Here is a 14,182-nt window from a genome sequence, read left to right on the forward strand (position 1 = left end):
CCCACCCCCCTCCTCTCACTACCGGAATTGAAAGGGAGCCGATCCACCCAACTTCTACAAAGCTTTGTTCTCACTCTTGGGTGTTTCTTGACAGACGCCCATAAACAGAGTGTCAAAAGCAAAAAGGTTGAAGAAATTGGTTCCGAAATGGGGTTTTTAATTTGAAATTTATTCATAAATTAATGGAAAAAATTCTTGAAGAAGATGACCCTTCATCCACCATGGAAGGCAGTTACTTGAAGACAATCCCATTTCACCAAATCTATCCTTAAAACGAATCTCTAATTTTCCTCCATTTTCAATGTCTCTCTGTGTTTCTCACCATTATATCACCACCGCTTCCTCCACCGTCTCTCTCTCTCAAAACCCTCCATTTCTCATGCATCCCCTTCGCCGGAAAGTCTCCCTCTTCTCCTCCTACACCACCGCCATGAAACACCGCAAGAACAATAACGTGTCTGTGTTTGTAGTCGTCTTCTCTGTTTTTCTTTTTGGGTTCTTTATGTACAATGAAGATGTCAAATCCATTGCGGAATTCCCATTCTCCAGGCCAAAGGTGGTTCAGCAAGTCGGAATCCATGAAAACCCTCTTCAGAAACCAGTCGATGAGGTGGTTGAGATCAATTCCAGGACGACTTTAGTGGTGGAATCGAAAACCGAAGGTGACCAGTTGATTGAATTGCCGGTTCCGGTGGCGGCTGCGGTGGTGGAGGATCTTGAAGACGAAGAAGAGATCGAATTGCCGCCTGAAGAATGCAATCTGTACGATGGGAATTGGGTTTATGACGATTCAACACATCCTTTATATAAAGAAGATGAATGTGAGTTTCTTACAGCTCAGGTGACATGTATGAGAAATGGAAGAAAAGATTCAATGTATCAGAATTGGAGATGGCAACCCAAAGATTGCAACTTACCCACGTAAGATCTTCCATAACCCATATCAAACAATCCATCTTTTTGCAGGATTGATCTTGAAATCCATCGTTTTCTTGAAGTTTTAGGGCAAAGTTACTGCTGGAAAAGCTGAGGAACAAGAGACTTATGTTTGTAGGGGATTCATTGAACAGAAATCAATGGGAATCAATGGTGTGTATGGCTCAATCCATTATTCCTCCAGGCAGAAAGAGCTTGAACAAAACTGGCTCTCTCTCGATTTTCAGAATCGAGGTTTCTCTCTCTCTTCGATCTTCGTTCAGCATACGTTAATATCTGTAACGAGATATTTTATCACGTTATTTATCATGAATACGAGGTGACAGTTGATCTAATTGACGTTTTTTACGTTAAAATTTGCAGGATTATAATGCGACGGTGGAATTTTATTGGGCGCCATTTTTGGTGGAATCGAATTCCGATGATCCAACGATGCATAGCATATTGAACAGAATTATAATGCCTGGATCCATAAAAAAGCATGGTAAACACTGGAAAGATGTTGATTATTTGGTCTTCAACACTTACATTTGGTGGATGAACACTTTCACCATGAAAATCCTGTGAGTTCTTTTTATTTTAAAATTAAAATTGTTTGTTTTTTTTAATCATAATTTCGTTATCGAGACATTAAATAAAATCAATAATGCAGGCGTGGATCGTTTGATAAAGGAGCAACCGAGTATGATGAGGTTGACAGGCCCGTGGCGTACGCAAGAGTGTTGAGGACGTGGGCAAAATGGGTCGATAAAAATATCAACCCAAATCGCACCACGCTCTTTTTCAGCAGCATGTCTCCTTTGCATATCAAGTAATTTATCTTTTCTTTTTATTCGAAAAGTAATAATACTGAAAAAGTAGTCTTGTGAGATTAGCTCAACTGTCAATAAGGTACGGGTCTTTGGGGATCCTTCTTAGAGGTCACCAGTTCGAGTCTGGAGATTTTTTTATCTGTTCTCCATTCCCCTCGAATCAGTCGAGAAGCGAGAAAGCTGATTCGGACACACATAGTTAAATAAAAATACTAAAAAATAAATGGGTTTTAAAAAATCCCGTTGTTACATAATATATGTATTAGGTAAAATTGTACGTTTCAACCAACCAAAAGGATGTTAGCTGGAAGTAGAGATGACTTATGGCTATGATTAGTTATTTTTTAAATATATTTATATACATTAAAATACATATTTTAACTGATAATTTTCGATTTAATTTATTAATGGTTTATAATTCTATTGGTATCGATGGATTTTTTTTTATAGGAGCTTGGATTGGAACAATCCCGATGGCATCAAATGTGCCAAGGAGACTAAGCCAATCCTCAACACGTCCATGCCATTAGAAGTGGGCACTGATCGACGGCTCTTTTATGCTGCAACCGACGTGATTCGCTCAATGAAGCTTCCGGTTCACTTCCTGAACATAACTTCACTTTCAGAATATCGGAAAGATGCACATACATCAGTGTACACCATTCGTCAAGGCAAGATGTTAACTGACGAGCAGAAGGCGGATCCAAACACTTATGCAGACTGTATACATTGGTGTCTTCCTGGATTGCCTGACACATGGAACGAGTTCCTCTATACACGTATCATATCTCATTCTTAACTGGTGCGAGTCAACTCATTCTTAACCGGTGCGAGTCAACTCAGATCAACTTGGTTTATCTACCTTGTTGTAGGAACTAAAAATCGTTATTTTCTTTTGCATACTTGTATTTAGGGAGAGAACAAATTTACGTTTTCGTATTTTGTTTTTCGTTCTGAAAATTTTGTTTTAGACATTTGATAAAAACGCAAAATTGTTTCCAAATGTACAATGAAACGTTCAAAGGCAAATAAATGATTACAAAAATTGTAAGTAGGAATGGACCGATCCAAAATAAAATCCTGTTCCATTTCTTGGGGACAATGACAAGTGTAATGTTACGGCAAACAAGTGGAAAGGTTTAGCTGTCTTTTTTTTATATATATAAACATCTCTAATAGATTCTTTAAAATGAAGAATTTAAAGTCAATTTTTAAAAAAATTACTTTGAATTCCAACTGATTCTTCATTTTGAAAAATCTAACATTTATCATATTATCAAAATATTCAATACATTTAATACGTCCAACATACTTTGCAATCATTTTTTCTACTCATTTTGATAGCACGTCAAATCTAAGCCAAACAGGAGACTGAAAAAAAAAGCTGGATTAATATCTGGTATGATTTTGTGGATGAAAGTGTTCACATAAACGAAATAGAATTCGAAAGTGAATAGATGGATGGAAGTCCTGAGTAATACCTGTTGGATCAAATAAGGGCCCAATTTTTTTTAGTATATATAGTAGGAGTTTAAAAGAATTTTTTTTTTATTAACATGGATATCCAACTCGCTATGCGAGCCAACTAATCCCAGGACGACCACCTGCTTTGCAGATAGCCCGGAGTCACCGCATTTGAACCTACGTGGCCACAAGGGGATTTTTATTCCTCCTTGAATTTGAACCTGGAACCTCCTGGTACTTTGTACCTTTGGAGCCAAGCTCAAAACAATCAGACACCACCATTGTAGTTAGTAGTTTAAAAGAATTAGTAAGTAAAAAAGACACAAGTTTTTTAAAATCTAATAGGACTTAAAAAAATTTAGTATTATATTAATGAACCATCCATGTATTAGGGGCCGTTTACTAAGCACTTACTTGGTAAATGCTTACCGGATAAATTTCTTCATTGGATGAACATGAAAAGGACCACGAATCTTACCGGTAAAAGCGACGAGAAGGATGAAGAGTCTTACCTGGTAAGTGAGGATGACGACTCTTACCCAGGTAAGCGCTTACCCAATAAATTGTTGCATTCGATATGTTTTAATATACTAAGATCTTACGCATCAAAATAAATCATAGTGTTGACTCCTATCGGTAAATGCTTACCGGGTAAGCAATTGGGTAAACGGCCCCTTAGTTAATGATACTAGAGAAGGAAATACGTAAAAAGCTAATTGGTTGTTATAATATTATAGTATTGTTTATTGTTTCTCTATTTTGTTGGCTAATTGTTGTCTGATAGAACTGCCCCTGATAGACATCATCGATTCCCGAAATGCCTTTCTAGATATTCCTCAATGTCCCGGTTATTCACGGAACGTGAAAAGCAGATTATTAATTATTTGCTATCTAATATCAAAGTCTAAAACTACTTGCTTAAAAAACCTTGATATATTATGTATCATTCATTTGCCACTGATTCTTTTAATTATTTCATCTGTATGAATTCTAATTTTGTATTAGAATATAATAGATTTAGGGGCCGTCTACCAAATGCTTACTCGGGTAAGTGCTTACCAAGTCATGCTCCCTTATTGGATAGATATGACAGACAAGAATCTTACATGGTAAGAGCGAAAGCAAGGACTGAGAGTCTTACACGATAAGTGATGGTGACGACTCTTACCATGGTTAGCGCTTACCAGGTAAATTGTTACATACAATGTCGTTTTGGTAGACTAAAATCTTACCCGGTAAATAAGCGATAGAGTTGAATTTTACCATTAAACGCTTATCGGATAAGTGTTTAGGTAAACAGCCCCTTATTGTTATTAACCAAGAAAACTTCTACTTTTTGAAAAAGAATATCAACCATATGAGATGGCCTAACTTATATCAACATTTATGATTTCAAAATTACCCTTGTTACCATTATTAGAGAAATCTCGAAAAACTCAGGGAAAACAATGATAAAACTGAAAACTTGGATAAAACCCTGAGATCACGTAAGAGCTCATTGTCCTTACGTTATATTTCGACCTTAATTTGTCAAGGTATCACAAAATCAACTCGAGAATAATCTCATATTTCAGTAACGATCTGGTATTCTTTAAAACTCAGAAAATCGTAATCGTTTCTATATTAATGTCGAGAATATCTTCTCACACTATTTCAAAAGCACCAACCACCATATGGTGTATACATTAAATGAGATAGGTTCATCTCACCACATCATTTGGTGTGTTCGTGTAACACTCCAAAGTTGGACCTCTTTTTAATGGTTAGTCCAAGTGAGGAACTACAGATTTTATGGCCTTAAAAGCTTGAGTCCAAGGACTAGCTAATTAGTCATTAAATGGATAATTTGACTTTATGCAAAATGGCTAATTAAATTTGAATTAAACATGGGATTGATTATCCTGTGACTTGAGGAAAAACTTAGTGGGACTAGTAGGAATCAGTTATGGTTCGATGGTCCGTGACATGTTACAAGTTTTATGGAATTTTAAGATCCGATCTGCCTTGGGATCAGTTATATATAGAAATATAGGGTCAATTTTTAAAAAAAATTGAGTTTATATATGTTTTAGTACAAAATATTTTACAAGATTTTCTAAGGTTTTTTTTTTTCAAATTTTTCAAAAAATCAAAAATTTTAAGATTTTATCTACTTAAATATTTTATTTAAAATCTATTTCAAAATTAATTTTAACAAGAAAGTTATAAATTTTATCTTAAAATTCATCAACAATCTCAGAAAATAAATAAATGCTTTTTTCCCTTCATTTTCTTACCCTTTAAATAATGTTTGATAAATTAAATGCAAATTTCCTCTACTTATAAAATTAAATCACAAAATTTAGCATTAATTTTTCGATTTCTTAATCAGTTTATAAAATAATCAAATTAAAATAAATACCATGAAAATTCCAAATAAGATTATAGTTTTAAATGAAAATAAAAAGAAATAATTAAAAACATAAAATATAAATAATACGTTCTCATTCTATCGAATATGTTATTCAATTTCAATTCGTATGTGAAACTCAACGTTCCTTCACATGCCACAAAACATGGACGAATTCTTAACAATTAAATTTAAATATTTAAAAAATATTAATTATTTTTCACGCATCGCACTTTAAAATAAATAGAAATACAACTACCGATTTATTTCCCTTTGTGCCCTTTTTTCATAATTAAAAATATTAGTTAATTTAATTAGTTGGGTGAGAATATTATTGAAACTGGAAGCTTGAATAATACGCACTTCATTTGTTTGTTTAAATGAAGGTGAGATATTTTCAAAATACTAGTAAATTTTATTTGTCTTATTTTTGTTTGTTATTATTTTAATTATGGTTATAGTCCTTATATTTGTTTTTGGTAAATTTTGAATTAGTTTATGTAACACTAATGACTATATTTAAAAATAACTTTAAGATATCTCGACCAAAACGGCTATTTCAGTAAGTTCCCCAAATCATAAGCTCAATGTTTTCTTTATGGAAAGCTGATGGATATTGGATTTTAGCTATGCTAACAGAGTTCCAATGTTACATTTAACACTGATACAACAATTGTTTAGAGATGAACATAATTTAGTCATCCCATAAATATATATGGGGAAAGCCAGGCTTAGTAGCAATGAGCCACCCATAACCACACCCACTGGGCATGGCATGAACCAGCGCTTAGTTATACAAACAACAAAGCTGGCAACCAAAACCCAATCAAGTTGAGACATGATCCTGACACTGGTGGCAACCTCTCCAACCATCCTTGGTTCATAGCAAGCCTTCAAGTTCACAATAGTCCACTGTGCGGTTAAACACCATCCACTTGATATATAGCCAGGAAGAGTACACTGAACCACCTGGTGCACCATACTAGCCTTCTCAAAACAAAGTTATACCAGATAAGTTCATCTACTAGACTCGGAAGAAGAGCGCAAAAAATGATCGATTTCATTAATTGCATTGATGTGGGTACCAGGAAACAACAGCCGTAATAGGGGGATTGAAGAGGGTAGGTTCAAGGAACTTATTTTCTGTATACCAGCTTGAACTAGTGAGGGTGCTGGTACACCATACCACTGGAGATACCAGGAGAGAAGTGTACAGGAGTTATCATCCTCTGACCATTTCCCTGATTTAACGTAATCATGGATGTGGGTCTTCAACGATGGAGAAAACACTAGAAGCTCTTCTACCCGTCTGTTGAGAGAACCTAGAAATGTAGATTGAACAATCCCACCTCTTGAACTCGTCAGTTTTCCCTTCAAAAGAGCATCATTGTAGGCTAGTGCAAGCTGCATACAGGAAGAAAAAAAGACATCAATTGTCACCAAATACATGTACAGACTAAAAATTGCTGAAGATACTTGGTTCAGATACTTGAAGATGAAGAACTAAATAACAACTCACAGCCATTTTTTGCTGACCTGGGTGCATTGATGAAGTATCACGTGAGAATAGGAGTTAAGGTGAGAAGCATAAGAAGGGATCTGGACCCATGATCACTTTAATCTAAACCCCACCCCATGAATTGCGCTTCTCATGGGAGTTGATCCGGTGCATCTCATTAGTGTTGATCTTCAATTAGGACTGATCGAAGGGTGGAGATCCCTTCTCATCACAACTTCCATTCTCACCAGATCAACCCCGGGTGCATTTAGCCCAGCTTGCTGCTATGGACTAGAGGCATACAAAGAAAATGAAGGAAAGGTGTGTTTTATTGTGTGTTTTGTCATACCTTAATCGTTTTTATGTGTGTCTGCTTGCCTTACACTTTATTTGTTTTAGTTATATTGGGTTAGTTCGGTTCGATTTGGTTCGGTTACTGAGCTTTTTCAGGCAGCATACAAGTGACTTCGTTAGCTCTCACATCCAAGTAAGGTTACAAAGAAAGGCTTCAGTTATCTACTAGGTCCATTAAAGCATAAAAGTTATACAAAAGCAAAAGATGGCTAAATTAATGGCCAAGGGCAATAACTATTACCTTCAAACTGGGGAGAAATTGAGAATCGTATGGGACCGGTATACCACTGACAACTTGATCTGCCATAGATGCAACAGTAGTGTACAATGACAAGTAGACCTGCATATGTACAGCATGTTGGTTTATCACTGAACATGCAAAACCCCTAAGGATTTGGTATTATATCAAAACATAAAAATGATACACAAATTGCAGTAAAAGCTACATATCTCTCCCTTCTACTAACAGCTTGGAAGTCAGAAAAAAAAAACAATATGATATATACAAGTGAAGGGAAACCATATACCTGTAAAAGTGCTGGCCTGTCCTTGCTCACACACTCGAATAGCACTTGCAAGCAGAACTCTTGGAAATCAGTATCGGATCTGCAAGAATGTATGCTAATAATCACTTGCCACCGAAAAGCTTATTCTGAATAAAAGAACCTAATTTCATCTGCAGAATTGCTTCTTCTAAGTACATAATATAAACTCAGCAAAGCTTTGATTGGAACTTGGGAACTAAAATCACAAAAAGTACCCTAGATGAATATACAGTTTCTGAAATAACTAATAGATTATAGCTCATCATCCATCAAGATAAATTCTGACATCCTCTAAATGGTAGATTGAATTTTTTAAGATGAGCGTATTGCTTGTTTGACACCATTAATTGTATCATATTTATGCTCAAGAAATTGTGTAGTTTATGCATGGTTCAAAGCCAAAAAATGACCCGCTTTATGAGGTCAACATATGATTATATAGCTAGTACACTTGGGGGGCGTTTACCAAACGCTTATCCGGGTAAGCACTTATCAAGTCACATTACCTTACCAAATCAATATGGCAAGGACCAAGAATCTTACCCGGTAGGAGCAATATATGCTTATCTTGTATGTATCTACCTATCATTATGTTATCTTAGCAATATATGCTTATCTTGTATGTATCTACCTCATCCCTTATGCTAGTAGAGGCATAGGCATTGATGCAAGAAAAATCCAACTCCAATCACATGATATGTGGCTAATTCTTACTCTTTTTACATGGTACCAATTAAGAATTTGGCACTTAGATAAGAATATCAAACAATGCTTGGAAAGAAAACTGCATACATACTTGATGTTCCATGATTGATCAGAGCATAGAGCACCGAAAGCAATCAAGCTTGGATCTGATGAGAAGGTACTGACCAACTGATTAACAGTTACTGCAGCATCACCATCATTATTGCTAGGAGTACAGGCTCTCAAGCTTGCCAAACCAAACACCTATAGTGTGTGAATTCAGTTTTACCCAATATTGTGAAAGAGACGGCATGTTTGAATTAATATTAAAATCATAAAGCTCAGACCTTGTGCATTGCCCTTGAAAGAAGAGACTGGCGCCCTATAGGGTCATCCACATATGAACAAGCTCCTACTTTACGTTTGATATAGAGGATACCAGAATTAAATGGATCGTTCTTGTCCCCAGCATACCACCAAGGTTTCTCTGTAGAAAGACAAGATGAAGCCATAACATTCAAAACATGAATAAGCTGTTAACATAAAGCTATGTGTACCAACCTTCAGGATTAAGTTCAATTACTTGAGGCCAGTAACGAGGACCGCACACTCGAACCGTTTTTAACTGCAGCAGTATATTGAATATCAGGAAAATTGATTGTTGAAAAACACAGCAGTGGTCAATGATTTAGTTGGTCATTATCGGACCAGTTACAGCAGTAGGTAAAACTTTGCAGCTGCCTCCTTCCCAGATTAAAGTACTCTACTTTCAGGACGCTCCAAAACAAAACTAACAGATTTAGGAATTTTGTTGTGTTTCTTATTCATTCTTGACAAAGAAGCATACAATATAAATACACAAGGCAAAGGGAAAGAAGAGGAAACTAATCTATGAATCTCTGATTTTATGGGATTGCCTACAATCACTAATATTATGGATTATAATCGGCTCCCGTTACTCCTACATTAAATACATAATCATTTACATTTTTACATTTTCCCACACTCCCCCTCAAGCTGGCGAGTGGGAGTTTCCCATTCCCAGCCTGGATAAAATTCTCTCGAACATCGGTCTACTTAGTCCTTTGAAAACACCTGCTAGTTGTTCATGAGTAGGCACGAATGGAGTACAGGTTAAGCCATTGTCTAGCTTCTCCTTGACAAAATGTTTGTCAACTTCAACATGCTTTGTTCGATCATGCTGCACTGGATTGTGAGTTATGTTTATTGCTGAATTATTGTCACAATAGAGCTTCATTGGTCCCTCCCAATTGAACCTTAGATCTTTTAGGATGACTTTTTTTAGCCACAATAGTTCGCATATACCATGTGCCATCACCCGAAATTCGGCTTCAGCACTAGATCGTGCTACCACTTTGCTTGCTTCTCCATGCCACAAGATTTCCTCCGAGAAGAGTGCAATACGATATAGCGTCAACTGATGACGTAGCATAGCTTGCATCGGTGTATGCTTCAAGCATTACACGGTTATTTCTTTCAAACAAGATTCCCTTCCCCGATGCTCCTTTGAGATACTGTAAAATCCGGTGTGCGGCTCGTAATGGGTTTCCTTTGGGTTATGCATGAACTGACTGACCATGCTTACAGCATAAGCTATGTCAGGTCTGGTATGAGACAAATATATAAGTTCCTCCACAAGCCGTTGATACATTTCTTTGTTCACAATTTCATCTTCTTCTGCATTTCCTAGTCTATGATTCGGGTCTATAGGAGTACTAGCACGTTTGCATGCACCTTGACCAGTTTCCATGAGCAAATCTATAACATACTTCTGTTGGGATATAAAAATTCCCTTTCTTGAATGAGCAACTTCAATTCCAAGGAAATACTTAAGTCTTCCTAATGTCTTGATCTCCAAATTCTTTAGCTAGACATAGGCTCAAGGCTTGTTGCTCTTCTTTATCATCTCCTGTTACAATGATATCATCCACATAAACCAGTAGCACTGTTATTTTTCTTGTTTTTGAGTGCTTGATGAAGAAAGTGTGATCCCCTTAACTTTGTTTATATCCCAAAGTCAACATAGCCCTGGTAAATCTCCCAAACCATGCTCGAGGAGATTGTTTTAAGTCGTATAGTGCATTTTTTAACTTACACACCGTATTGGCTTTTGTTCCTTTTCCATAACCAGGTGAAACATCCATATAGATCCCGTCCTCAAGTTCTCCATGCAAGAATGCAAATCCCAATCAAGAATAGCAGCTAGGGATATAATAAACCTAACTGTATTCATTTTTGCAACAGGTGCAAATGTCTCAAAGTAATCTATCCCTTGGCTGCCAGTCTTGCTTTATACCTCTGAATTGGCCCATCCGTGTTATATATCACTGTATAAACCCATTTGCATCCTACTGGCCTTTTTCCTTCCGGCAGTTTAACCAACTCCCAAGTTTTATTCTTTTCAAGTGCTTCCATTTCCACATTCATGGCTTGCTTCCAATTTTCATTAGATAATGCCTCAGATAAATTTGTAGGAATGGAAATGGGGTTGAGGTTGACAAGAAATGGTTTGTAGGTGGGAGAGAATTTTTGGAAAGAGGTGCAGTGTGATAAGGGATACAATGGTCTTTTTGTGCATTCTCTTGTTCTCTTTCTAACGGCAATAGGCAAAGATTGGTCACTTGTTTGAGACTCAGTTACGCTTTGCAAGGGTATAGAGTCAGAAATTGTTACCTCGTTTGAAGGACCAGTATCAGATTCTCGAACTTGCTCAGGTCCAAGAATGTTCATCTTTTGTCTTGAGTATACCAGGTTCTTCCTAAACCAAGTGGATTTGAATTCTGGAATAGGTTCACGATCTGGTGGAATTGTTTCAGGGTTTTGAGTAACAGGAGTACTTGGGGAGTGTTCAGGCTCAAGGATAGGAGTGGAGTGAGATAGGGATGGAATAAGCTCACGAGCTAGTGAAACTATTTCGGGATCGTGGATAACAGGAGTATTTAGGAAGTGCTCAGGGATAGAAGTGGAAGCTAATATAGATAAGTCAAGTAAAAGATCTTCCAGGCTACCCTTATCTTCCTTTCGATCCTCCCCCTAAAGATAAGGTTGGGTGAAGTGGGGTTTGTTTTCGCTAAAGGTTACATCCCTTGACACAAAAAAAAACTTTCTAGATGAGAGGTGGTAACATTTGTACCTTTCTGGGTTGAGGAATATCCCAAAAAAAAACACTTTAGAGCCCGAGGATCAAGTTTGTTTCTGTTTTGGCTATAGACGTGAACAAATGAAATACATCCAAAATACGAGGTACAAGATTGTTGGAAGTGGACGCATTTGGGTAAAAGGAAGAAAGTACATCCATAGGACTTCTGAATTCTAAAACTCGGGTAGGAAGTCCATTTATAAGACAAGTTGTTGTAAGCACTGCTTCTCCCCAAAAATGTTTTGGAACGTTACTTTGAAATAATAATGCTCTGGTTTGGTTTAATAAATGCCCCATTTTTCCTCTATGACACTCCGTTCTATTGAGGTGTTTTAACACATAAAGATTCTTGAATTATTCCCTTTTTTTGAAAATAAGAGGTGAGAGTTTGATTGAAAAAGTCTCGAGCATTATCGGGTCTTATTTTTTTGAACTTCTACTCCAAATTGATCTTTTATCGTCGAAATGAAATTAGGGAGAATAGTGTTAACATCATACTTATGTTTTAATAAGAACACCCAAGTAACCCGTGTACAATCATCAATGAATTTCACAAACCATCTTGCACCTGACACATTGGAAATATTAGACGGAACCCAGATTTCAGTGTGAATAAGATAAAAAGGAGAGTTGCTTCTTTTATCACTGATAGGAAAAAGGATACGCTTGTGTTTAGCCAGCTCACATACCTCACAATGAAGACTTTCAACATCGATTATTTTAAACAAATAAGGAAAAATAACTTTAATAATCCTAAATGAGGGATGACCTAAACGACAATGATGAAGTATGATTTTTTCTTTATTGGAAAGAACAGATTCTGATACGAGAGAGTGAGAGAATCTGGTACTTTTTGGAATCTCAAGACAATAAAGATCATTCTTTTCCTTAGCAAGTCCAATTGTCTTCACCAAATCCTTTTTCCTAAAGCAAACAATATCCGTCACAAAATACCACTTGAAAAGGTAAATCTCGTGCTAGTTTCTTTACGGAAATCATATTAGTGGACAATTTTGGGACGTAAAGAACATTTTTTAAAAGAATGGATGAGCTTAATTGGATATCTCCTATACTGGCTACGGTGGTTTGAGTTCCATCAGCAGTGGCAATTTTCTTATTACTTGGACAATGTGAGTATGTGAAGAAGTGTTTGGAAGAGAGTCATATGGTCAGTTGCTCCCGAATCAATGATCCATGAATATTTTAGGGTTGAACCTGAGACATTAAATCCAAATGAACAAGGATGCTCACCTGAATAGGTTAAAAACAATTACCTGGGAATGAAAAAGGATGTTCACCACCGGAAGGTTTTTCCAGAGTGCTAAAAAATGACCCGAGCTTTTCCACTTCCTCTTGATTAAGGTTTGTTGGCTCTTGTTTGACTTATTCTAGGGTTGGGTCGATTGTGACATGGGCTTGTCCTTTTTCTCTAGTCGTTGCACTTTTCTACCTCCACTCTTGGCTTGGAGGTTTGCCATGTAACTTCCAACATTTCTCCTTGGTGTGACGTGCCTTTTTGCAATAAGTGCACCATAACCCATCTCGATTTTGAGTCCCGAGTTGATCACCTTTCCCGGATCCAGATTCGTAGTTGGTTCTATTTTCCCTCCTTATCTTGACATTTTCGGCCACCATTGTCGAGCCATTCATTGGAGGGGTCTCAAGCATTAAGGTTTTCCTCCTCTCTCCACTTCTAACAATAGTCACCAGTTCATTAAAGCAAGGTACTTCAGATTTTCCAAGGATTTGAATCCTCACTTGATCAAAGTCAAAGTTTAAACCTGCAAGAAACTGAGAAAGTCATAAATTCTGTCTTGTTCAATGAAGTCTTTGAGTATCGCCGCATCTTCAGAGCAATTGGTCTTGATTACCCTATAATGATCGAGTTCTTGCCACAACGATTTTAATTGATTGGCATACTCGGTTACTGTTTTTGCTTCCTTGATTTGCTGCCATAGTCTTGATTTTCACTTCATAAATCTGAGTTGCATCTTTTGCTTTAGAGTACGTTCGTTGAATTGCATCCTAAATCCCTTTGGCATTAACCATCAACATCAGAGGGTCACTTATTTCAGGAATCATAGAACTCCATAACCACACCATGATCATGGAATCTTCTTCATCCCATGCTTCAAACTTGGGATCTTCTCGTTTGGGTCCTGTTCCAATGAGATGATTGATTTTGCCCTTCTCTTTCCCGGTTAGGAATTGTTGACAATGAAGGCCACAAAAAAGGAATCAAAGGAAGGAGGCAATGAAGGCATGCGAAACTTTCAAAGAAGGTTTATGAAGGCTAAAAAGGCTTCCTCAAGCTTTGATACCTCTGATACCATAACAGAT

At 36.8% G+C, this 14,182-nt stretch overlaps 2 protein-coding genes across 3 annotated transcripts in view; one reads left to right on the forward strand and one right to left on the reverse strand.

The window, feature by feature from the left end:
• The first annotated feature begins 186 nt into the window (after positions 1–186).
• LOC112520530 (protein ESKIMO 1-like) lies at positions 187–2,795 on the forward strand. 2 transcript variants are annotated; one of them, XM_025128990.1, is made up of 5 exons: positions 187–921; positions 999–1,170; positions 1,300–1,499; positions 1,589–1,747; positions 2,199–2,795. In XM_025128990.1, exons 1-5 carry the CDS (start codon positions 302–304, stop codon positions 2,545–2,547), a joined length of 1,500 nt encoding a protein of 499 aa, XP_024984758.1. In that variant the 5' UTR covers positions 187–301; the 3' UTR covers positions 2,548–2,795. The 2 variants fall into 2 exon arrangements, with proteins under 2 accessions (XP_024984758.1, XP_024984768.1); XM_025129000.1 differs by having other exon boundaries at positions 1,005–1,170.
• Positions 2,796–6,215: 3,420 nt separating this feature from the next.
• The window catches only part of LOC112524595 (anaphase-promoting complex subunit 1), a 31,036-nt gene continuing 23,069 nt past the window's right edge, over positions 6,216–14,182 (reverse strand). Inside the window, exons 32-37 of the mRNA XM_025134491.1 lie at positions 9,244–9,307; positions 9,030–9,169; positions 8,795–8,946; positions 7,981–8,059; positions 7,695–7,793; positions 6,216–7,005 (exon numbers count right to left, since the gene is read on the reverse strand). Coding sequence (XP_024990259.1) covers positions 6,619–7,005; positions 7,695–7,793; positions 7,981–8,059; positions 8,795–8,946; positions 9,030–9,169; positions 9,244–9,307 — 921 coding nt within the window. The 3' untranslated portion in view covers positions 6,216–6,618. The remainder of the gene's footprint in view (positions 7,006–7,694; positions 7,794–7,980; positions 8,060–8,794; positions 8,947–9,029; positions 9,170–9,243; positions 9,308–14,182) is intronic.

This window comes from Cynara cardunculus (genome assembly GCF_001531365.2).
Source record: "Cynara cardunculus var. scolymus isolate 2C chromosome LG 1, CcrdV1, whole genome shotgun sequence".
NCBI classification, from domain to species: Eukaryota; Viridiplantae; Streptophyta; class Magnoliopsida; order Asterales; family Asteraceae; genus Cynara; species Cynara cardunculus.

Excerpts from the sequence above, each read along its gene's own strand:
- LOC112520530 (XM_025128990.1), top strand. The coding sequence starts at position 302 with ATGTCTCTCTGTGTTTCTCACCATTATATCACCACCGCTTCCTCCACC. Across the intron at positions 922-998 it reads AAAGATTGCAACTTACCCAC|TTTTAGGGCAAAGTTACTGC; the intron begins GTAAGATCTTCC and ends GTTTTCTTGAAG. Across the intron at positions 1,500-1,588 it reads ACTTTCACCATGAAAATCCT|GCGTGGATCGTTTGATAAAG; the intron begins GTGAGTTCTTTT and ends TCAATAATGCAG.